General features: G+C 42.7%; 1 protein-coding gene across 8 annotated transcripts in view; it reads right to left on the minus strand.

The window, feature by feature from the left end:
• The window catches only part of clcn3 (chloride channel 3), a 46,734-nt gene that overhangs the window by 2,292 nt on the left and 19,442 nt on the right, over positions 1-25,000 (minus strand). For 3 of the 8 annotated variants that reach the window (XM_053629559.1, XM_053629558.1, XM_053629562.1), the window contains 13 exons: positions 13,854-14,023; positions 13,363-13,462; positions 12,662-12,849; positions 11,245-11,367; positions 10,901-11,107; positions 10,743-10,823; positions 10,400-10,652; positions 9,898-10,190; positions 9,537-9,723; positions 8,794-9,192; positions 8,487-8,703; positions 5,161-5,236; positions 1-199 (listed from right to left, as the gene is read on the minus strand). The exon at positions 1-199 is cut by the window's left edge and continues 2,292 nt beyond it. In XM_053629559.1, coding sequence (XP_053485534.1) covers positions 35-199; positions 5,161-5,236; positions 8,487-8,703; positions 8,794-9,192; positions 9,537-9,723; positions 9,898-10,190; positions 10,400-10,652; positions 10,743-10,823; positions 10,901-11,107; positions 11,245-11,367; positions 12,662-12,849; positions 13,363-13,462; positions 13,854-14,023 — 2,459 coding nt within the window. In that variant the 3' untranslated portion in view covers positions 1-34. Of the gene's footprint in view, positions 200-5,160; positions 5,237-8,486; positions 8,704-8,793; positions 9,193-9,536; positions 9,724-9,897; positions 10,191-10,399; positions 10,653-10,742; positions 10,824-10,900; positions 11,108-11,244; positions 11,368-12,661; positions 12,850-13,362; positions 13,463-13,853; positions 14,024-23,873 lie in introns of all 8 variants that reach the window. The other 5 variants (XM_053629564.1, XM_053629563.1, XM_053629561.1 and 2 more) reach the window with 4 other exon arrangements.

Consider the following 25,000-nt stretch of genomic DNA (forward strand, 5'->3'; position numbering starts at 1 on the left):
GGGGAAGGGGGGGGGGGCGCTGGACACAAACGGGTCAGTGGGACATATTGTCCAGTAATCGGACCTCCTCTTCGCTCTCCTCTCCCTCGCGTCTGGTGTAGGAGGGCACTAGTTGAACATTATGGACTCGGGATCCTGGTTTGCCATCTGGGCCATGTGACGGAGGATATCTTTTTTTGTGATAATACCAAGGAGACGCCTGCGTAGAAGGAAAGAGAAAGGAAAGAAAGGGGGGAAAAAAGATCAGGAATGACGCACGGATAAGAATAAGCAAGTGTGGAACAATCAAGTGTGGGTCTTTCTGTTGGCAGCAGGGAGATGTATTCATTTTTATATTCATTTCACATCTCAATCGGATTTTTCTAGCCAATCAAACACTAGTCCTGTAGAACAGTGCCAACAGAAACACCACCACACACACACACACACACGGGCTGAGAGGAAGACGTTAAAGTGATGATCAGTGACCTGCAGCACCTAGAGAGAATCAGAGAGGTGAAATGAAACACGAGGGACAGAGCGCACAGTGAACACACCACCACGCATCCGTGATTTCAGCCTCAAGAAACTGATGTAAACCCACACACACACACACACACACACACACACACACACACAGGTGAGCAACACTGGTCAGCGTCTTCATCTGAATTCAAAAGCACATACAAAACTGTTAGTGATGTTTGGTATTAAAGTGGAATTAAGCATTAATGCAAATCAAATCCATCCAAAGTTTGAGGTCTCACTAACAAGGAAATAAAATGTGCTCTTGAATTGCATCATGAAACGGGCTCGAGTTCCACAGCTGTCCGTGTGGAGGTGTGACAGGGAAGAGAGGGAGAAACTAAAGCGTTGTGAGGAACAGAATCGGATCTGAACTGTCTGAATCCAGAGTGACTCCCTTTTTTCGGGCCACATTTACTAAAACAATGTTCAGCTGGATAAGTGCACGTCCAGCTCTGCTAAGATGTCGAGTGACTGGACAACGCTACAGTACACACACACACACACACACACACACACACACACACACACACACACACACAGAGTCACTGGTTTTGCATAAGGCAAAAAGTAACTGTATGTGCTTCCGTTAGGCTGCTTGTGTACGAGGTGTTTTTAAGGATATCACGTGACCCTCGCGCTGTAACCATAACAACAGGCCGAGCTAGTACCAGCTGGCTAGCCTGTATTATTACTACTAACTACTATTATTATTTATACTACATTGCTGTTCAAAACTCGATTCTTCTTCTTCGTCGATTCATCTTCTAGAACAGCAGCTCTGACCAAGCTCACACAAACGCACTTGTTCTAATCGATTATACTTTGTGGAATAACGTATGCGGCGACTCGGATGGATTTTTAAAAAAAGTTGTGAAGTTTTCTGTCCCGAGATGCTTATTTGAGTCTCCAGTGTCGAGGCTTTTAACAGCAACTTTAAAATGTTCGGATGTTCTTTAAAAATCCTCAGGATGGGGCTTAGTCGGTTTCTCCAGAACACAATTTGTTTTGTTTTTGGGAAAAAAAAAATAAGAGCGGCTGCGGAGGGAATGACTGTAACTGGACTCACAGATGTTCCACAACATTAAATGGAACCATAAATGGATAAAAAGGTGTTCTTTAATGAATAAAGAAATGCAAGTGCTGGAACAGTGCTGTGGTGTAAAAGGAATAAAACACCATGTGGAACCGTTATTGGATAATAATCAACTTCGGGGTAGAGACGGCGCTCGCTTTTAATATAACGGCACGGTCCGTGTGTTTGATTCCTTACTTAAAAATAAACATTACGTTCTTTTAAACATTTAGTCTTTGTGAACGAGTTATAATAAGCAATGCCAATATGCTAATATTATTATTACTATTATACTGGCATTAAACTTCTACATGATCAGTAGCTGTTTCAATCCACATGTTTTTATGCAAATTTTCCACATAAAAAATAAATAAATAAATAAAAACCCGGATGGAAACACCAGATATGAATAAAATATCCAAAACCCGCATGAAAATTTTTTTTAATTGAGGCAGATATTTTTTGTATTCGATAAGATGTGCGTGTACGCCACGACGGAAACACATTTACTGAATAAATTCCTCGATGCGCATCAAAACAAAAAGTCATGTGACTCGACAAATCATGTGATTGGATAATTGGCTCAGAAAAGTAAAAATGGCGGAGAGCGAGATGCATGGTGCTTTACTCGCGCACGTTTATTCCGATTTTGAATATTTTTTTTTTTTAATTCGTAACTTGGATGGAAACAGAGCTAGTGATGAGTCAAGTTGTAGCCTGACTGGTTGAGGGATATAAAATACTTTGACGTCACTTGGCACGTCTCTTAATTCAAAGTCAAACTTTTATTTTATTTTTTTGACTTCTAAAGAGCTCATTACTGTGCCAGAATCATAAGCGCTGTTAAAAGCAGTAGCTTCCCGTAGTATTACGTGTAAAACGTGTGCTGCTGGCTAAAGCAAAAACACCTGGTGTGAAAGCAGCCTAAAGAGCTTCAGTAAATCTGATGCACAGTGCACGCTGCGATTAAACAAACCACATGTGTGTGTGTGTGTGTGTGTGTGTTGCACTGCATTTTAACCCGGGGGGGTCACTTTGTAAAGCAGACAGGAAGTAGCTAGCTCTGTACGAGAGACTGGACTGGGCGTAGAGGGATTAGTACACACAGAGCAGGAGGAGCATGAATACGATCGTGAAATGTTGGTGAATCGACACAGACGGTCAGAAGAGGTGGAGTGGAGGGACTGAAGTGTACGGAGTGGAGGACGTGTTGGTTTGAGGCTGGGTGCTGCTACAGTAACTCTTCTACACAGCCAGGAACAAACCACCACGCGACAAACTCACCTTACTACTGACTACTACTAGCACTACTCAGGGGGGTTATACACGTGTACAGAAATAAGAGGAAAATAAAGCAGGCAGAGAAGAAATGCTCAGCTACACAGACTGTTACTCGCCGAGCTTTTATGAGGCGGCGCTACGAGTGGGATCACACTCCTGCAATCTGTTGCCCAGTGGACGCTGACCCCGACCCCAGAGGAGGAATTTAGAGAATAAAGAAAAACAAACAGATTTAGAAGGAGGTCATCATGAATTAGACTGAGGTATGTATCTGAGATGTGTGAGCTCTACTCTCGAGTGGGCGATACGGCCAAATCTAGCACCGTCTCAAAGTTTTACATCTCAGCATACACGGGTCATGGAAAGCAAAAAAGCTGGCTTTTCTCAATCCTGTGTGCGTTTATTAATTAACAAAAGACATTAGATTAAAAACCCAAACAAATCGCTTTACTTAAATCCTGAAGGTATTTGTGTCAGAGAATGTTCTCTGAGAAATTAAGACCTAGTCACGTGGACGTTACTCACTTGACAGACGAAACAGTACAGATCCAGTATTCTTACAGCTAAACAGTCATGTGGATACATGTTAATTAGATTAAACAGGAAGAAGGTCATGGATTGTTGCTGTTTTCCCTCCGTGATAACCGTTTCCTGTTAGCAATTCCACACAGAGTACAGTCTGCTCCTGCCTCGCTCTTTCACAGAAGGAATAAAACAACACAAGGCGTGCGCTTATAAAGAAGATAGTCAACCACGGGGCGCCAGGCCGTCGACGCCGAGCCGATTTTTTTTTTTAAATGAAAGAACATGCCATACTTATCAGTTTAAAGTTCCACTTAATGCTGTGCCAAAACAGCTGCCTCCTCACCAGCCTCTATTTCTACTCTCAACGTGATTGATCATGTCCTATATTGATCATGTTCATGATCTATGCAAAGTCCTGAAGACGTTTCCTGTGTAACGTAGTTTTACTTCTGTACCGTTACCAGCACTGACAACAAAGACTCCTTCCATAAATGTTTATGTTTTTACATTTTATTTCTTAAATCACATCACGTTCTTATTTACATTTTATTAAGCGTGTCCACCCTACAAGTCCCTGTGAATTAGCTATTAAAAATAATAATAATAATAATCATCATCGTCGTCATTATTATTTTATATATATATCAGCACAATTTATCTGACCTGTAGCCGGAATAGTTGTTATGGAAAATGAATTCAACAGCGCTGTGGTATAAGGCAGAGTAACCAACACACAGCAAAAAATATGATATCTTAGCAAGTGATATCTTGAACCTAGTCAAATTGATCTACTATTTCTTATTATAATATTACAATAAACCAAATATAAGATGACTAAAGCTATTCCTATACAGATTTGTACTATTTCTAAGCCTGAAATGTTCTTGTTCTACTGGCAGATCATTCTTCTTCATGCTAGAAATGAATGCTTAAAATCTGCAAAATAATCTACCAACAGAACAAAAACCAAACAAAAAAAAAAAGAAGTAGTAAAGCTTAAAAACAGTAAAATACGTCTAGAAATAGGCTTAATAATCTTATATTTGGTTTCTTGGTCTGAAACCCTCCAAAACCCTAAACAAACCCACCTATATTTTTAAAAAAAACAAACAAAAAAAAACAACAACCTCAGAAATGCCAAAACCACCCAAAACCATAAAAAAACTCTGAAAAACTTGTATAATAAAACTCTTATAATAAGAAATATTAGAAATATAAGATAAATTTGACTAGAGTCAAGATCTTTAACTTGCTATGATGTCATATTAGGAGACGCCCACAAGATTGAGAAGCCCACGAGATTTTTCACCAAATGAAGAAGTTGCGTTTTGAGTTGGTTTTGCTGAACTGAGATAAAAATACTAGCGGTACTCTGCTGCTCTGGTCAGGTATTAAAGACTAAATGACTGTAGCAGTAATAATCCTACACTGAAGGAAGACCACAAGGTCAAACCAGTGACACTCTACAATCAGGTGTTGATAAATGTATTCTCAATTATCTGATAATTCCCCAAAATTTCGTTCATCAGAGGTGTTCCGACTAAACCGTAACAGGACACTGCATTAGTCTTGCACTTTGACCTTGTGTAATACTTGCGAGTGTCATGTTCCCAAACCAACATCGTATTCTGGGAAAGTGGCTGTAAGGAGGAGGAGGAAGAGCTACTTTCCGCTACTTTGTCTTTTCTGTTTTTGTCCACTCAAGTTTCATGCATCCCTCCTAAGAGGCGGGGCCTAAAAGCTCAAGTGGGCATGATACGGGCGGGGCTAATCACCAGCGGCTCCGTGTGCTGCTTGAGCTCCTCCAGATGCTCTAAAATATTCTTCTTAGTGATGATGCCCAATACAATCCTGCAACACACACCGTGGCGATCGTCACTTAGCAAAACACTCACACAGAGACAAAAAAAAAACAAAAACAAAAAAAAACACCACAACACAACACAGAACAGCAAACAATCAAACAACTTAAAAACTAGCAAAGAAATGAAGGCAAGTAGTTATAAAACTTTAAATTATTGAACAAAAGCAGGGTTTTAAAAAGAAAACTGGCATGCTTGATGAGAAATGAAAATGTATTTACCCAAGATGCTCGCAAAGAGTGATCGGATGATGTTTTCAAAGTGTACCTTAGCTTTTCCAACAGCTGGCATGATCGCTAATGCATGATGTGGACACAAGGAGGCGCTCTATTGCATAGGGCAGCTGATCTGAGTCAAGACCTTGAAAAGCTACTGCGAATTGTAACTGGAAAACATTTACTATACTGTGTGGCCTTCTGCATTTCTCCTTCAAACCACACCACACCGCACGCTCGCAAAGGTCCATGTCTAACTGCTCCTTAACAGTCAAGGAGTAGGAAGTCACATGACTGAATTAGTGCCATGGAGGTGCTGACATATGTGTGTGTGTGTGTGTGTGTGTGAGAGAGAGATTTACACACACATTGTGGTTTAGAAAGACAGGCAGGGACTAGGTTTGACCAAGTGCAGAGCTGCACCCATCAGCAGAGGTGTGTGTGTGTGTGTGTGTGTGTGTGTGTGTGAGAGAGAATGAGTGCACGTATGCAGGTCTGCAGATGGCTGATGTATCGGTTAGTGGCTACAGAAAGGGGAAATGCAAAAAGTAGAAACAGCTGCTGGACTTTTTATCAAATCTGCAGCTGTATGTAATTACCTGTGAAGTCTCCAGTAGTTTCTCTTGCACCATGCAAATTCTGCCTCATTGTACCAACAAGTCCCTCAACCAAACCCGAGTCAATTTGCTGAATCAAGTTCGGAAAGGCTCGGTTGGTAAAATATATATATATATATATATATATATATATAACGTTTTAACCAAATAAGTGCAGTTTTGTAAAAATTTCCAATCCCTCCACTGTCATGTTGTGCTTAAGGCCCGTTTGCTGATTCTTAAATGTAAAGCTCCCTGAAAAAAAAACCCGGACAGGACAAATTAGGATTCTCTGTTCAATCCGTTTCATTTCTAAAGACCCTCTGTTGTCCGATAGCACCCCTGTGTTTGAGGACAAGCTGCCGGTGCTCATTCAGTGACCCAGTTTGTGTTTCCACCGGTTTGAGCAACAGAACATTATATAACCACATGTGGGTGTTTGATAATAAATGGGGTAATCAGGGATGCACCGAAATTCCGGCTGCCGAAAATGGCAGAGAAAGAAGACCGAAAGCGTGAGCTGAAAATATATTCCGCCACGCCCTGCCCATCGGTGCTCGGATTTCACTCTCGATCTAGCCGGCGGTTATCGTCGCGTTGCGATATTACTAGATTTAAATAACGCTACTTTGAGGCAGAGAAAAATCGGCGTGCGCGGGAAACGATACGAGGCGATGAAAGCATCTGCTGAAGGATGGACGCACAGCACAGAGCAGAGTGTGCCAGAGAAACGGCTGTGTACGAGTGATGAGGCGCAGACTCCCTCGCTTTCTCACGTTTGATGAGATTCTACAGGAAAGCGCCCGATCCACAGCAGCGCCGCGACAAGCGCAGCTACGCTTTCCACGGATCGAGCGCAGGTATTTATATACCCCGAGCGCCGGCTCTCCTGCCAGAAAGCTGAGCAAGGTTCCTTCTTGAAGACAAACCTGACACGTGTTTAAATAGAAAGCGGTCCAGTCTGCTCTGTGTATAGCAACTACATTCAAATCCGTATAGTCCTGCAAAACGGTGCTCTTGACTTGAGGCGACATCTATTTACAGTTCGAGGTTAGTGTTAATTCTATTGCTGCGGTTTTGCCCAATAACCTTCAATTAATTTATGCAAATACATTCACATAAACAATAGAGGTCTAGTTCATTACTTGACTGCAGCTTTGCATTGCATAATAGCTTTCTAGAACTTTACATTATTTGGATAATTGGATTTATTTATTTATTTATTTATTATTTTTTTTAAAATCGGTTGAATTTGATTGTTACAGAACTGGATGAAGAATAATTTATTCAATATTGTTTTTGTTTTGGTGTGTTCATTTCAGTAAAAGTGTGATCATTTTATTGGTTTGTAGTTTCGCAATTCAGATTCATTAAATTCATGAAATGAATGAAAAAGTCTAATATTAATACAATTATACAAAAATAAAAAAATTATTTTAAAATGGGGTTTAAATTTTTATTTTTTTATTTTCAGCCAAGTGCATGCTGGTTTGTCGGTTTCGGCCCAGAATTTTCCTTTCGGTGCATCACTAATAACAATCGTGGAGGACTGTGCTGCAAGTTATACTCATTTTACCTATAAAGGTAAAACCCTGTCACAACATAGTAAACCATTACACACTGGTTGACAGACATGTTTTTTTAAAAACAAACCAGATTTTAGTGCTTTTAACAGAGCGAGGATCTGCTAAAATGATGTTTTGCATTGAAAAAAATAACTGGGCATTTATTCCTCAGACCGCTGACTCAGCGTTACGATATTTATAACTTGAGTTGGACGAGTTACCATTTCAGAAAAATCATTGCCACCCTGATGTCCTCTGCATTGCTGGTTCTTTAACGGTTCCAGTTCTAGCACCAGCACCTCGTTAGTGGGAATAGAGCTCTGAGAATACGAGTACTAATCACTAATTCAGTACCAATCCCCATCTGAGTCCTACTGATGTTCAGAAGCACATTCTCAAACTCCTACATTCAATATTATTAACTAAACTATTCTGATGCTCATGAAAGACTTGCTGCTTTTCTGCTAGTTTTTCTAATTAGTGACTCTATAATCTCAGATATCTTGCCAATTATCTGAGGAATTTCATTAGAACTACTGACTACTGATCACAGCAGTCGAGGAGTAAAACGTCTCCAAGATTATAACTCAAGGCCCTGCTACTGGACTACTCCTCTGAATGAGCTGGGTTACTGAAAACCTACAGCTCTATACGTCCTAATAAAACACCAGTAAAGACAGTGGAGGGGTAGAACTGTATTACAGAGGCAGCTCGCTGACCTCCTCGTTAGCTAAACGTCAGAATTAACAGTGTACTCCATCATTTTTAGACCTAATCGATTACCAACCGAGCTGTGGGACTTGTTTGCATTACCCCCACACTATACGACGTGTGTGTGACCCCGGTTCTTTTCCGTGACTCACCCGTTGTGCGTGACGAGGCACTGGCGCAGGCCAAGCTTGCGGAAAATGTCCACGACGATCTCCATGGGCGTGTGGTCTGTGACGGTGAAGGGACTCATGTCCAGGATGCTGCGCAGCTTCAGAGGACGTGGGCTGTCTGCAGGAAGCGTTGGGGCATGCTGCGTGAAATACACACGTGAGTTTAGCACGATGCCTTCCTGCTTCCTCCGTGCGTTCTCTGCAGGACAGAACGAGAGAGGGGGGCGGGGGTTTTAAAGCAGCCTGAAATAAGTATCAAATCTTATTATATCGACCACTACAGTCTTACCTATAGCTATAGTGATGTCCCTGCGCAGGGCGAACCCCACCAGTCTCTGGGACTCTTTGGAGACGATGACGGGGAAGCCGTTGAAGCTCGTGTCACTGATGACGGTCTGCAGTTCTCCCAGCGTCAGGTCGTCCTGAGTTAGCACGGCTAACGGCGGCTCGTTACGTCGCGGCCGCATCACCTCGCGTGCCGTCGTGGTGTGCGTGAATTCCTCTTTCGCATCCAGGAACGGGTAGCCATTGAGGCGGATGTGGGCTTCGTAGATGCCCTCGCGCCCGAATGCATCTCCCACCCACTTACTGGTCATCACTGCAGCCATGAGGGGCACGATGTACTCTAACCCGCCAGTCAGCTCGAACACAATGACCACCAGAGACACGGTCATCCGTGTCACGCCACCTGAGACATGGATGAAATTTGGTCCCACATTCGCCCTCTTTCCTCTGTAACAGTGTCTGAGTGAATGACCGACAAGCCAGGTCTCTGAACAGATTATTCTGACAGTCCCGGTCTGGAACATGTGATGTGTGTGAAAGTATCTCAGACCGTCTATGTTTAGAGATTATTTGCAAAATTAACTCTAAAGACAGCAGCTGACCTGATCACATGGTGTGTGGTTTATATTTTAAGGCCAGGCTTAAAGCTGTGGAACGAAACAAATCTATTTTCCCCTCTCAAAGACGGTTATGTGTGAAAATCTAACACGACATGGATATCCTGAGCTCTAATTCACACACACTTACCCAAGCAAGCCGCAGCTCCTACCATGGCGTAGAGACCCGGAGTGATGCAATCTGCCCCCACCTCACACCACTCCTTAAAGAGGAACCAGTCGTGGTGGTGGTAAGCGAGCTGCTCCACGGCAATGCCCACAATACGACCCGCTATCGCCCCGATCGCCATGCTGGGAATGAACAACCCAGAGGGAACCTGTCACAGGAACACACACACACCAGATTTATGCAAGGACTATCAGATAGCATGTGATCATGTTGATTACAGTGATGCATGTTATACGTTATAAACGTGCACAATATTAATAATAAGCTAGTCAGAATATAAATATAAAAAAGGTGTTCACAAGGGCGAGTGCATCATTATTACCTTCAAACCAAAGGTGAAGATGGTCATGATGATCTTAAAGATGAGCGCCAGGCTGAGCTGCCACATGGCGGAGTAAACCCCGGGTGTGGTGGCGGCCTCCGCGCCCTCCGGATACGCCTGGCTCCCGTTCATCTGGCTGCGATACTGGCACAGCTGCGACGACTCCAGCGGCCCGCAGTCCGTGAACAGCTCCTTGATCAGCTGACTCGTGTTCTGCCGCGTGTACGGGTTGGGAAAAGCCACGATGGCTGTGATGACTGCCACCGTGATGACCTCCAGGACTGGGTACTTACCTGAAACATCAGAAACGAATGAGAATATTACAATCATCCCACTGTAAAACATGGCACGGAACTGGCTCAAGAGTGTAAATAACAGTCTTCTCAAAGCCCGAGACAGAACGTGTCAAATCCATAATGCTGTGCATTAGTAAATCCCCCAAATCTTATTCAAATGACAGTTTATTCCTCCGGCACCGTGACCGCGGTCCAGTGGCCCTTACCGAAGCGTGTGGACTTGCGCCGGCGGCACCAGGCGATGTTGGCTCGGATGAAGAAGGCACCCCACAGACCGCCGAAGACGCCGAGCAGGATGAAGGGGAAGAGCTCGAACAGGTACCAGGGCGTGTGGTACTCCACGTAGAACAGCACCAGGCGGCTGTTTCCGAACGGGTTAATGGAGCGAAGCACGAACGCCGCCACCAGGGCGGCGAAAAAGGACCGCCACAGCGTCTTCAGCGGGAAATAATAACTCACCTGAGACAGAGAGGAAACGTTTATTTCAGAAGTCTCGCACGTGTGATAATTAAATCATTACATTATTAAAAGGTTCTCTGCTCATCTTGCCTCCTCGAGACTGAAGAGAACTCCTCCTATAGGAGCTCCAAACGCCACGGACACACCCGCAGCCGATGCTGCAGACAGCACCTGTGCAAACACACACACACGGCAATTATTAACACTTTAACTATTTCACCGCTCGCAAACGTATGATCGGATGTTACCTCTCGCTTCTTGGCCTCGTTCTTGCTGTACTTGGGGAAGAGGTATGAGAAGATGTTGCCGCAGCAGCAGGCCACGTGTACCAGCGGGCCTTCTTTCCCAAGACTGAGTCCTGATGCCACGGCCAACACCAGAGTAATGGTCTTTATCATCAGTGTCCATTTGCCCAGGTAGCCCCGGATTATAAACCCGCTCAGTATGGTCTTAATCTGAAAGCGAGAGAGTGACGACAATGAGCATGGTGAGTGAGAGAAAAGGACTGACAGAAGGTATTAAATAAAGGCTAAGCGAAATCGAATCTGCTGTAATGAAAGCGGAGCGTCTGTGACGCACGTGGACGACGTACCTCAGGGATCCCAGAGCCACAGGCGTACGGGGCAAACACCTTGACCAGAATAACCGCCAGGAAGGCAAATGTCAGAGCCCAGTACGTGTACATGAAGTAGTTCATAATGTAGGAGCCAGGACCCTGAAACACAGCAAAATATAGATCAGATTTATAGAGAAGGGGAAAATAAATAAATAAATCAACCCAAACCTTTATAGAAATGCTAGAAATGTAATAATTCTCACTTTATTAAAACCATTTCTTACTTCTTCAGTGTCGAACAGATATTCAGTTGAATTTTAATGTGGTTTTGTGAGGTGTTTATTTATTCAGCGTTTTAAAGATATGCTCATTTTTAGTCATTTTAGTTCTGGGGACATTCTGTAGTTAAGGAGCTCGTTAACGGTCAGAGAGGAATGCACAGATACACTCTGCACACTAGAACACCCTCAGAGCCAGCGAAACATACCGGTAATGTTTTTTTTAATATATTGTTTTTCTTTCCATTTCTAAAAAATAAAATAAAATAATAAAACAGTAAGGTTTTACTGTACAGTGCCTTGCATAAGTATTCACCCCCTTGAACTTTTCAGTCCCTCCAGGATTTCGCGATCGCAGGAATGAACACAACATCAAGGAAACTCGCAGGAGCGTGCAATTCATCACAATTACCGCAGATTCTTGGCAGATTTGGGCCAAGGCGCGTCATGTGATGTCATCACGGCGCACATTCAACCAAATCCCTCTTCGATTCACGTGCGTCAAACAGGAGTACAGCTAAAAGGTCTCATTTACCGACAAACATCACTGCGAAAGACCATTTCGTGCAGCTGCAATTTTGCCAGTTCAAGCAGTTTTCCGGAAAAAAAGCACGAAAAACTCGGCAAGTTACATCGCAGATTTTGGAAAAACAGAAAAAAACAAACAGCAGCATCAATCAAGCCTTTATGGCCACAACGATCACAAAATAAAATCCTGTATGGACTGACTTTCACACATTTTGTACTGTTACGACCTGTAAACGAAACGGCATCAATTAGTATTATATGTCAAGAATCTACACAAAATGGGCCGTATGCTTGAACTCAGATAGGACGCACTGTTTCCAGTCCAAATCACAGCTCCACTTCACTGTGAACCAGCTCCAAACATTATTGATGAGATTAAAATAGCCCAGCTATTCCAACCGTTTGTGAAATAAGGGACTAGCGTAAGGTGTCACTTTTCAGCCACAGCCCTAACACCAGAAGAAAATGTATTGTTTCATGTGAAGACATTACTTCATTACACCAAGACTATTTTTCCCCCTTCCCCCTGATCCTCGCAGGTCTTCCTCGGTGGATAAACACACATCTGACGAACATAAACATGCATTTATTGGCAGCTACAAGTGAACAGATCGTCCATGCTTATTTATTTTCTATACTGCTTTCACCTCGGCCTGGCCCAGGATGAGCTCGGCCCACGTGTTCCACTGTGGACACTTGTCTCTCTCGGCGAACGTGGTCTCGTTCGAGCCCCAGCAGCACTGCTCGTGGTTAAACCACAGGGCACTCAGACACACCCCCTCCTTCAGGTCATTCATCCAGTCAGCAGCAATGTCTATCAAACCCGCCAAGGCACCTGAGAAAGGAGGGAGACAGACAGACAGAGTGAGCGCGAGAGAGAGAGAAAAGGACAAAGCCAGAGAGACAGGGTATTTAGGAGCAGTGCATCATTAACAAACATGAGACTTGTACGATTAACCGTAAATCATTAAGAGCAACCGTTCATGAGCCCGTGAGCGATTAACACGTCTGCGCTTCTCTGATTAGGTGCCAAAAATAATGTGACACAGGAATATTTATTTTCTACTCTATCCAGAAAAGATCATGAAAACATTAATAAATGATCATACTCTTCGCCGTTAATGCTAACCTCCCAGCTAGCATAGGGTTCAATGTTTATGGGGGAAGAAAAGCAGAATCAGACTCGGCAAGGTTTGTTAATAGGATCATGTGATTGAGCTTAATTAAAATTCAGTGAGTGCGAGCGTGCGAGTCTGTGCACCAGCTGCTGTGTGTCTGCCTACATCATGGTTTCCAACACCGTAGCTCCTTAGAGTACTCTGTGTGTGTGTGTGTGCATATGTGTTACCTGAAGCCAGCCCTGTTAATGTCACCACCAGCCACCCAGACCAGGCGTCATACAGGCTCTTTGTGAACTCCCATGCTGACTCCTTCTTCCTACTGTTAATCTACAGAGCAGAGAACACACAGGTGAAACACACACACATTTATTTCGGCAGGATTATTTTAGAGAACCCGAGTGGCTGAAAACACTCAGAATGACGTTAATGGTCCAAACAACTGCGTGTTCCGTCACTCAAAATAGCCTCAATCATTATAATGATTGGAATAATTGTCAATTATATACAATTTTATGTAAATAATAATGACATATTAAGGGAATATATACACCCAGCTTGTGTCTTAACGTCTCGACAAGAATAGGAATATGAGACAGTTTTGACCTTTGGCTGCATTAATTACGTCAGGGGAAGGTCCTCACAAGCATAGCAAGACAAAATGTGTGTGTGTGTGAGAGAGAGCGAGCGAGACCAATCATGACATGGCTCAGCGTGGTACCTTGCGGTGTCGCTCGCGGTCTTTACACTTCTCTCTGACCCAGTCGATGGTGTGGAAGTCGTCGTAGGTGCCCACTCCGGGAATCGGCTCTTCCAACAGATCCAGGAGGTGGGTGGAGCTACTCACCCCTCCGGCTCCACCCCCACCGTTAGACATGTTGTAGTTGGAGCCTGTGTAAGGAGAGAAAAAGAGAAGAGACTGATGAGCAATCCGTAATTCGGAATTCCCGACCTGTGACCGGGAAGGAAAAAAAAAAAATCAACCTGGAATTCCGAGGTCGGAAACTCAGGAAGGTTTACTCAGCTGCGAGCTCAGCAAGTGACAAGGAATCAACATGGCCGCTCACAGCAGGAACATTAAACAAAGCAGCACAATTGACCTTTAAATGTGTTGTACTGTCTATAGACAAGTGTGCATTTTTAGATCAACATATAGATTTAACAAGTGAATATGTCTGGAACTCTGACTTTCCACTTTGCTGTATTGGAGAGGAAAGTATACATCACTCATCACAGGTACATTTACATTTATTCGTTTAGCAGACGCTTTTATCCAAAGCGACTTACAAATGAGGAAATATATCAAGCGGAGAACAATACAAGAAGTGTTACCGTACAAGATCTTTTAATTTAGTTCTAGAGAAGCAAAGTGCACAGAGTAGACTGTAAGAGCCAGAGTAAGGTTTTTTTTTTTTTTTTTTTTTTTTAGGGGTTAGTTACATGCTCAGGGAAGAGGTGGGTGTTTAGCTGTTTATTGAAGATAGTGACAGATACTGCAGTCCGGACTGAGGTTGGAAGTTCATTCCACCACTGAGGGACAGTTAGTTTGAAGGTTCTTGAAAGGGACCTTGAGCCACGCTGATTAGGCACTACTAAACGTCGGTCGCTAATCGATCACAGATTGCGTGAGGGAACGTTTGCCTTCAGGAGAGAGTTGAGGTAGTGGGGTGCTGCTCCAGACAAGGTCTTGTACGTGAGCATCAAGGCCTTGAATTTGATACGGGCGGCTACAGGAAGCCAGCAGAGGGAGATGAAGTGGTGTGTGACAAGGGTTCTCTTGGGTTGGTTGAAGACGAGGCAGTTAGACGAACACGGAGGTCTGCACGAGCTCAGACTTCCCACTGCCGAGGCCAAACGTAGCACAAGAGTTGGCGTTTTTGTGTGTGTGTGTGTGTGTGTGTGTGTGAGAGAGAGTGTGAGATTGGCAGAAAAAGGAGCTCAAGGAGGCAAGGATTTCCAAAAAAGTCGTCAAGATGGACAGAAACAGGAAGAGAAAGCAGAACAGGGAAACTGCATGCCCTTAGAAAAACATTTAACTGGCTACACAGACAGAAATTCTCAGCTTAAGCAAGTGCTCGCGTGTAGGAAGCGCGAATAACCAGCGCGGACGTCAATGTTCACTTTGACGCTTGAAGCACTCGACATGCTCGTCTTCACCAGCGTTTCCACATCAGTGTGTGTTTACATAAACAGCTCCAGCTCTCCAGTTTTGGACCAATCAGTACAGATTCCACCACCGTAACCAGATCCCAATACTGTGTAAAAACACGCTCTCTTCCTGACAGAGTTGACATAATTGTCATTATGATTATTAGACATGACAATACGAGTTCTTTTCCCAGATACCAATACTAAATAACCAGGTTGTGTACGAGACACAGAAGCTGTTCTGCTCTGAAACACACACACCCACACACACGGGCAGCTGTAGCTCTGTAAGCTCCGAGTGCTGCGCCTGCACTAATGAGCTAATCAGCTTTTCACTGCTCTCTGGATGGGCCGTAAGACCCGAAAGGCCGCCCTGCACCACGCAGATGCATTTCTACTACACTCTTTAATACTTCATAACTGCTCTATAACTTCACCACTCTGCAGTCTGATTTACTTACTCACGCTAACTCTGTGTTCCACAAACATCTTTAGTTTAAAGTGCCGTTTGCTTCGTCATGCCTTTTTAGGTTGTGAAATAATCTCAGAGGAAAGTAAAATAGAGGCCACAGGATTTCCTCTACTACACACACACACACACTGCAATGCAAAAACATGAAACGTTACAGTGACTATGGAGTAAGTGCCACCACACCTACCCATAATGCACAGCTGTTATTTTTCTGCTTGTGTAAGGAGAAAGGGTGCCAAGTATGTCTCCTAAATCATCAATTATTTAAAAAAAAAAAACCCCACTGTTTCCATCAATCCTTCACACATCCTATCATGACTGATAGACTAAATGTTCCTCCTCAGAAAAGTGTACAAACTATGTATATTTTGGCGTTTTTTTTCCGCCCATTTCAGGCTTTTCTTTGCAGATTTTTTAGCGCTCTAAGTGAGAAACGCTTTAACATGACGCACGTTTTAACACTGAACGAGACATACTTGGCATTTATTTGGATTTTGAGCAGCGTTTTAATATTCGTGCTGCTCACGAGTTACCGCTCAATACTACCCAGGGAATCTCCTCCTACTTTCATGGGTAGAGTTATGTGATGCGAAACACACACACACACACACACATAGGATAAGGATAGGTCCTGGGTATGGATTATATTGCAGAGTCATTCTGCTTGATGCAGACACACTGCATCAGAAATCGAACGTGCTTAAAATTCACATCCGGTGTTTAATAAAAAGTGAAATGGGATGACTAGATCACCCAGAGGTGCGTTACAAAGAGTTTTAGTAATTTTATCAGCTCAGTTTCTCTCTCCGAGAAAAAGGGAAGAAGAAATGAATAAAACGCGGCAGAGGTGAGATAAAGCTGTCTGCAGTTCAGCTGATGCAAGCTGAATCTTTCAGATAGCTACTGAGAGAACACATTTTATGCTGACTGTCTTAATCACTCTCTCTCACACACACAGAGAGAGAGAGAGAGAGAGAGAGAGAGAGAGAGAGAGAGAGAGAGAGAGAAAGAAAGAGAGAAAGAAAGAGAGAAAGAAAGAGAGAAAGAAAGAGAGAAAGAGAGAGAGCAGATCTGGTCTAAAGCTTTATTCTGAATATCACGACACTAAATAGAGCCTCGGCCATTTTGATTCAGCAGCAGCTCCTTGTCTGAAATGTCTGTGTCTCTCTCTGCATGGTAAGAAGGGGGTGAGCGACACCTGTACAGAGTCAGTACCAAAATCCTGCAAGTCCAATGTGAAGCTAGGAACCATGCAGGACACTGGGGAAACAAAGGACGCTACGATAAGCCGAGACAGGATCGAACTGAGGAACCCGGAGCTGTGAATAGACAAAATCGAGAAGGAAAAAAAACCCCATTACACTCTGAAACATTCGTATAAATGAGACGCGCACAGAGTCAGGAGACTAGCATCGGTCTGTGGAGAGAACTTCCCTTTACCTGACAAACAGCTTCTGTATGAAACGCACATCGTCTCAGAGCGTCGGGATCACTTTACAAACCGAAGCGCATTTAACTCCTTGTTTCTGATCACTTCTCACAAACACAGAGAAAACCATCGCTAATTAAAGTCCCCATGAATATTCACAAGTGACGCTGTGTGGCTTTTAGTACGAATGCGATAGACTTAAGGTTATCTATAAGCTAGTGCTGCTCCAAAACAAGAATGGCGGTCTCTCTCTACGATCTCTCTCACCGATACGATCGACAATTTTCATGACATCATTCAGCACTTCTCAATCGAATGCTCTCTAGAGTCTGAAGAGTCCCGCCCCCAACCTTATATATAGTAAAAAAAATTAATAATTCAGCACCTTGCTGAAATCACATCGGCGAGCACGGGTCGTAAAAGTGTCTTCGGCTGTTCGAGCGCACGCGTTTTGTTCAGTTCTCCGACTGCAAGTTGCTTAAGGAGGAAACGGCTTGAAATTCCTTGAACTGAACTTTGATGAAGGACGTGTTTGTGGCAGCTCACGGCTTTGTGACAGGCATTTCCCCATGGTACTATCAAGGGCTGGGTGATATACCGATACGTCATCAATACCGTGATAAATGATTACGCAATACACTTTTCTGACATATCGTTGGTATGATTATGGTTTTGTTTTTTTATTATACATTTTTCATAATTACAAGTTAAATGGTTCTGAATGGATGCCTTTGATTTGACGTAATTTTAAAAAAAAAAACAAAAAAAAAAACACGTTGTCTTTAGACAAGCACTAAAGACAAGGATCATCAATCTTAGTTTAACAGGTTTTTCTTTTGTTTATTTGACTACCGCTTTGCAGACAGTTTGTTAGCTAAATTATATACCGTGATGCGCATCGTGTACCGTAATGTCCTCCGGTATCGTGATATGATATTGTTGTCATATCGCTGCAGCCCTAGTACTAACCGTTAAGTACAGCTTAGCCTGGGCTGAACATTATTAGATATTCGAAAAAGGGGGAGGAGCTTCTTGATATGTCCCACCCTGACTTCTTGTTTCAGTGGAAATTACGTAAACACACTGAATAACGCTGCACGTTTCAGTGCATTTCACGGGGACTTTTAAGATAACGACCACACTGCTAATTAGGCTCGGGAATAATAACGATTATCGTCCTTACGTGATATTACACTGCTACGATATCTAGTGATGTTCACGCCAATTATATTATATTATATTATATTATATTACATTATATTATACCTTCAAACCTGCCAACCTTTACACATTTCTTGCGTAGGCTTGCTGCAGTTCTGGACTGCAGGTCAATAATAATAATAATAATAATAATAATAATAATAAACCCTCCTGTACTACTTAGGCCATCAGTTCTGCGTGATTAAATCATTTAATCACCGTATTCGTAAACGGACGATCGTGAGCAGGGAAGAATGGATATTGCACAAGCCTACCGTTAATATTTTTATCTTTATGAACATGAGAACACCCCAACTAGTTCAGAAAATACCTCAGACCTCCTAAAAAGTGCAGCAGCGGGGGATCTCTGTTACAGAACGCTTCTCTCGTCGACAGACACGAGCGTCAAGACCCTGCCTCGGATCTACAGTATGTACCGTCAGCTCCAGAATTATTGGCACCCTTAGTAAAGGTGGGTGAAACGGTTATGTCCTTGTGCTGAATATAAACAACATCAACATTGTGACACTTGTGGGGTTTTATTTGTTTTTGTTTTTTTTACATTTTCCAAGAACGTATTTACTTCAATGAAAAGGTTTCTCTGATCATTTCCATCTGAGATTAAGCGAATTATTCAAAGAGAGTATTCAATACCATTTTACCAAGCGTGCCCATCATTTCTGAAGACAACTACACAGATTATTTTCCTTTAGCAGATTAGATGTCCCATTCCTTTCTTACTATCTGTTACGGTTTTGAGACGTTTGACTCGTATAGACTTCAAATTCACCTTCACACACGCACTAGCCATTAGGGTAATTAAACAAACAGAGAACACGGGTGAAGGCACAGACAGGTCAGTGACATCATGGGTTCAGTCAGACCTCATGACTGCTTTCACTGTGGCCTCAAACAAATGAGCTTCATAACCCCGTGTGCTTCAGCAAGAGTCAAGCAAAAGCCCTCACGTTTCCTTGAACCCCACAGAACACGCTGTTATCAGAAGAACTCGGAACAAACAGTACGATACGAGACAGGAACAGAGTTAGAGCGATAACATCGACTCTCAACTGCGCGACTGTCTGAAAAACAGTGCGACGCCACAGACAGGAGTCACAGAAGCTGACTCAAATCAATAAGATGTGCTTTACACACACACACACACACACACACACACACACACACACACACACACACAGACGAGCTGTAAAAACTGACAGGATTAACTAAAGAACAAAACCATGGATAAAAAAAAAGCACTCTGTTTGGTGTAAGAGCTTAGTGCATGTACACTGCTGAACGCTTGAAGCTGATTGGTCAGAAGGTGTTGATGGTTTTTCTGCATGTTAGGCTTCTTTCTATTCTTCAGCTCGCGTCCTTTCATACGGCTTTTCAACACAGAGTCACCCAGAAGTCCAACCTCAAGATTCTTCACGCATCATCATATCATTCCAACATGCTGACTGGTTTTGTCTCGTTGTAGCCGGTTTTTCTCTTTGTAGTCTACGGCACTTTCGAATAAACGTGCACGACTGTGACGGACATCCGGGGCGTTTTCACGTCTGGTTCGCGTGGAACGTTTGTTTTGCGCTCCCTTGGTTCGGTTCGTTTAGACATATACGAACACGGTAATACGGCAAAACAATCGGTCCGAGACCACCTGAACGAAGCTGCGAACGGACTCTGGAGCGGTTCGCTTGTGGCGAGACCCAACAAACCAACCTGTACAGCAATGCTCGATGGGAACCACGCTACATAAACGGCGTGTTTGTTTTGCTAATGGCTCGCGGTTTAACTTGGAGGTAAAACGCCTCGGTGAAATCCTCTCTGCCGAACATATATCTGAGCAACTTTCAAAAAAGCATAAACACCCAAGGAGGTGTACAGAGGTGTTCAGCGAGCGTCTCAAGGAGATGGGCTTTAATGTAAATTAGATCAATTACAATAACTACAGCTACTAAGAAAGACACAATAAACTGGAGGAGCTGCTGTCTATCCATCTTGACGGATAACAGTGACGAACGAAACCCCGGAGCATAAACAGGCCGACTCTGACCAATGAGAGGACAGTTTGCTCACGTGACTCGCATGAACACATTTTGGTGCGCGTTGAAACGTTGCCTTGTGAAAGCGAACTGAGCCGAGGAGAAAATACAGCGCTGTAACGACGCAAGTCCCCGTTTCAGAGCAAAGCACGGATCTACAGGTGGGAAAACGCTCTGATGCTAAACATGTTGAACAAGGTGATGAATATATTGATTAATCCTGTAGATGAGGTCATGTGGAACATGCATGGGGAAACTACTCAAGTGTGTGCTTTTAGATCAGGAAATAAAACAAGTGCAGGAACTTGAGATTTTCCATACCTTTTTTCTGATTGTATTATTTTTCAGTACTGGATTTCGCAACATTTAGTGTTTGCCAATCCTTTGAGTGTCAATATAAATGTAACTGTAACTAACTAACTAACGGATTGCACTTTTACAAGCCGACCTGCAGCAGAAGAGAAGACGGTGCCGTCACAGAGCCGGAGAGGAAGCGCTCACCACAGAACCTACAGCCTGAGACTCGATGAGGACGACGCTGAACCTGACACGCACATGATCATGCAAAAATAAACCCCAGCAATGAACGATAACGAAGAAACCCCAACCATCTCTCAATCCCAACAACAAAGCAGCTCGGTATATTTGTTATTAGTTGTTCTGAATGTTCTGGTTGTACGAACAGAGCTGGAGGTTGGAATGTGACCTTCCTACTGTAAGCTCTTTCAGCACCAAAGACATGTGACTGAACGAACGAACACACACACACACACACCCCGCCACCAGGAACAAGTAGCTTAGATTTTAATAGCTATCCATAATATTACTGTGACCTGTTAAATTCCACAGCCGTGATTTTTACTCTCGGTCCAACAGAATAGAGGACGCCCGATAATGGACGTCCCCGATACCGATAGCTAAGTACGGCGGTACCGACCTGCCAATAACCGATTAATCGACCGATAGTTTTAAAATCGATATCGAATGAAAACTTAACACTCGGAGTAAAACATTTCTCAACTTTATTACAAAAATAATGGTAAATGGGCGGCACTTATATAGCGCTTTTTTAACCTTAGCGGCTCCAAAGCGCTTTACACTGTGTCTCATTCACCCACACACCAATGGTAGCAGAGCTGGCGTGCAAGGCGCTAACTTGCCATCGAGAGCAACTTAGTGTCTAAATAAACAGTACTGACTCTACCATGAAAATGTTCTGTACGTTTTAATGAAATAAATATATAAATGTTAATATTTATGAACTATTAGTGAATATTAAAGTAAATAAAAGATGAACATCCACACTGAACCAAAAAGTAACGCTCCAAATAACAAATAAAGACAAAGAACACGCCTTCCGTCGACACTAAATAAACGTCTCGTCACAGAAACGATGACGTAACCGAACAAGCGCATTAGTATAAACCTGTTACTCGCTTTTTTAACCAGCACTACTGTCAGAGCCGCTGTTACAGAAAAATAAATCTAATCAACAACCTCTCCCCACCCCCACCCGCCCGGACCAATCAGAATCGAGGATTCAACAGCGCTGTGGTATAAAAGCCATTACCTCATGGCTTGAAGTGAATTCGGTTATTCGGCTCCAAAACAGATCAGTAGTGTGTGAGACAATGGCTTAGCAAAACCCTTCGACTACACGTCATCTAAACACCCACTTCACCCTGGAGACTGGAGGGAACGCACAGTGGGGATTAATCTGTTGGTGCTAAGTGCTGGATTCGGTGTATAGCATACATTTACATACACACATACATATATATACACATACATATATACACACATACATATATTACACACATATACATATACATATATATATATATATATATACATATACATATATATATATATATACACATATATATATATATATACACACACACATATATATATATATATATATATATATATATATATATATATATATATATATATATATATGAGAAATGATAACATGTTTTATAATAGATCCAACTTTTTCTGATCGTGTCATACATTGATGTGTGCTAAAATTACTGAAAGAACTACGAGTTTCACTTTGCAGTGTATTTTTGTAGGTTTGATAGATTTTGAAAGTAACGTGGAAGTAAAGTAATTAGTAATCTGATTACTTTTTGCATGCAGTAACCAGAAATGTAATCAGATTACAATTTTAAAGTAGTAATTAGTCATCTGTAGTGGATTCCTTTTTTTTTTTTTTTGAGTACAAAAACCTTCCTGCTTGCCTCGGGTGATGTCGCTGTTTGTAGAACTACCAGGCTGATAAAATATAAAACTTTTGTAACTAGGCTATAGTTTGGTGTCTCTAATCAAACGGAGGCACAGTTAAGCTATCATTGTATGGGTTTAGCTACAGGGCCATGCAAAATATATCATCTTTCCTTATGCTCATCTCATATCATGTTCCCGTAAACAGGAAGTCATATACACATTTATACACCTTGTTTTCCTGCTCAGCATCAGAGGATATTACTATTTCAGTTTCAACCCATTTAGTGGTAAAAAAATATATATAAAAATAATAAAAAATGAAGTCACTGTATATCCATTTTGTCTCACACTGACTGAGTTAGCGTTTGGCAGAATTGAGAGACTGTCAGACAATAAGGCACGAGTATTTCCACGTATTTTCTTGTCTTCTTTACTCATGTTTGGTTACGTAGTGACAAACCGCTCCAAGTGGAGAATTATTCTGGGCCAAAGAAAAAATCTTTCGGGGCAAAACGTGATTTATTTTAAAAATACATTTGACCTAATATTGTTTTCTTAAAAATAATTTTTGTAACAATTTTATCGACATCGGTAACTGTAATCAGATTATATCAATTTAAAAATGTAATGCGTTACATTACTGCATTTCCAGAAAAAGTCATTAGATTACATTAACACATTATACCCAACTCTGATCCTGTTCAACTGCTCATGAATTAATGAATGCATGCAGTGCACGCAGTACTCTGATTCAGGCATTCATTCAAAGGCTGGATTTGCAGGGGGCTTCCAACACACACACACACACACACACACACCTTGTCTCTAGGAGGCCCTGTCCATGGCGCGCGCGCACGCACACATCTCCTTGTCTCTAGGAGGAGGCCCAGTCCATAGCACGCACGCGCGCACACAGACAAACATATAGGTAAACAGATAGATAGATAGACAGACAGATGGAAAAATAGATAATGGTGCGTTTGCAATGCAGGACTAAGTAAGTGATGTAACCCACCGAGCGCGTGCACGTTCACGCACACGCACGCGCACTGTGAATGGTCACGCGGCCAAGGTTAGTGAATTATTAACAGAAAAATTACACAAACGTATACCGATAGCGCGAACTGCTGCACGAGAACCTGCTAACAGCTAACGGGCTAAGGAATACATTACAACCCCAAAAATTCGAGGGGACAACCCGGACTCGGTCGGTACCTCTCATGCGGATCTCCTGCAGTGGAATCGTGTCCCCTCCGCCGTCGTAGGGTAAATAAGGGTCCGCGGATTCGTCCTCCATTACACCGCCTGCAGCTAGCAGCTTACTCTCTCTCTACAGAAACCTGCCGACTGCCATATTTACCAGCCGCAGTCAGCCTCGCACACACTCAGTACACTCTGTGTGTGTGTGAGAGAGAGAGAGTGTGTGTGTGTGTGTGTGTATTCTGCCCCCTCCCACTCCTTGTGCACTAGTGTGCTTCTCCTCACCAGCCGACAGCTTAGGGGATGATCGTGATGATGTCATCGACAAGAAAGGCCGCGTCCCAAACCGCGGACCCGAACCTACCGTGTGGCTAATTCGTAGTGATGATGCTCGAAAAGCCCCAGCGTTTCAATATACACAATAGTAAACCTTACATTCTTATCGTACACCCTTTTCACACGCATGTGGACCTACTGGAATAAAGTTGGTGTGACGTTGCACGTTCGGTATTCGCAGATATGCGGGAATTAAGGGACCGTCTCTAAAGTTACATACGACATTGTTATACACGATTCTAACTTCAATAGCATTTGAAGGGAATGACTTACAGTCATATAACCAACTGTAAAGTGTTCATGTAGGTGTCAGCTATAACGCAAACCTTTTAGATTTCTGATATCTATTAAAATAAACTATTAAAATCATATATAAACATTGATATGTATTTCACTACAGAATGGGCCCATACACAAAATATACCATAATGTAAAGCTCAATAGCATTTGAAGGGAATGACTTACAGTCACACAACCAACTGTAAAGTGTTCGACTAGGTGTCAGCTATAATGTAAAACCTTTCATGCACTCATGCAGGTAGCTGTTCCAGGTAGGGCCTCGGAGTTTGTTAGAGAGTATACCTAAATGTGCTATATAAATAGCGCTATTAAATCCATTTTTTAAAGAATGGAAAGAATCCTCCACAAAATACATTTTAAAAAATGTCAGAGATATACACTCACTGTCCACTTTATTAGGAACACCTGCACATGTATGCAGTTATCTAATCCGCCAATCACGTGGCAGCAGCACAATGCACGCAGTCGTGCACATACAGGTTAAGAGCTTCAGTCATCAGATGTGA

The sequence above is a fragment of the Ictalurus furcatus genome, chromosome 7 (genome assembly GCF_023375685.1).
Source record: "Ictalurus furcatus strain D&B chromosome 7, Billie_1.0, whole genome shotgun sequence".
Lineage (NCBI taxonomy): Eukaryota > Metazoa > Chordata > Actinopteri > Siluriformes > Ictaluridae > Ictalurus > Ictalurus furcatus.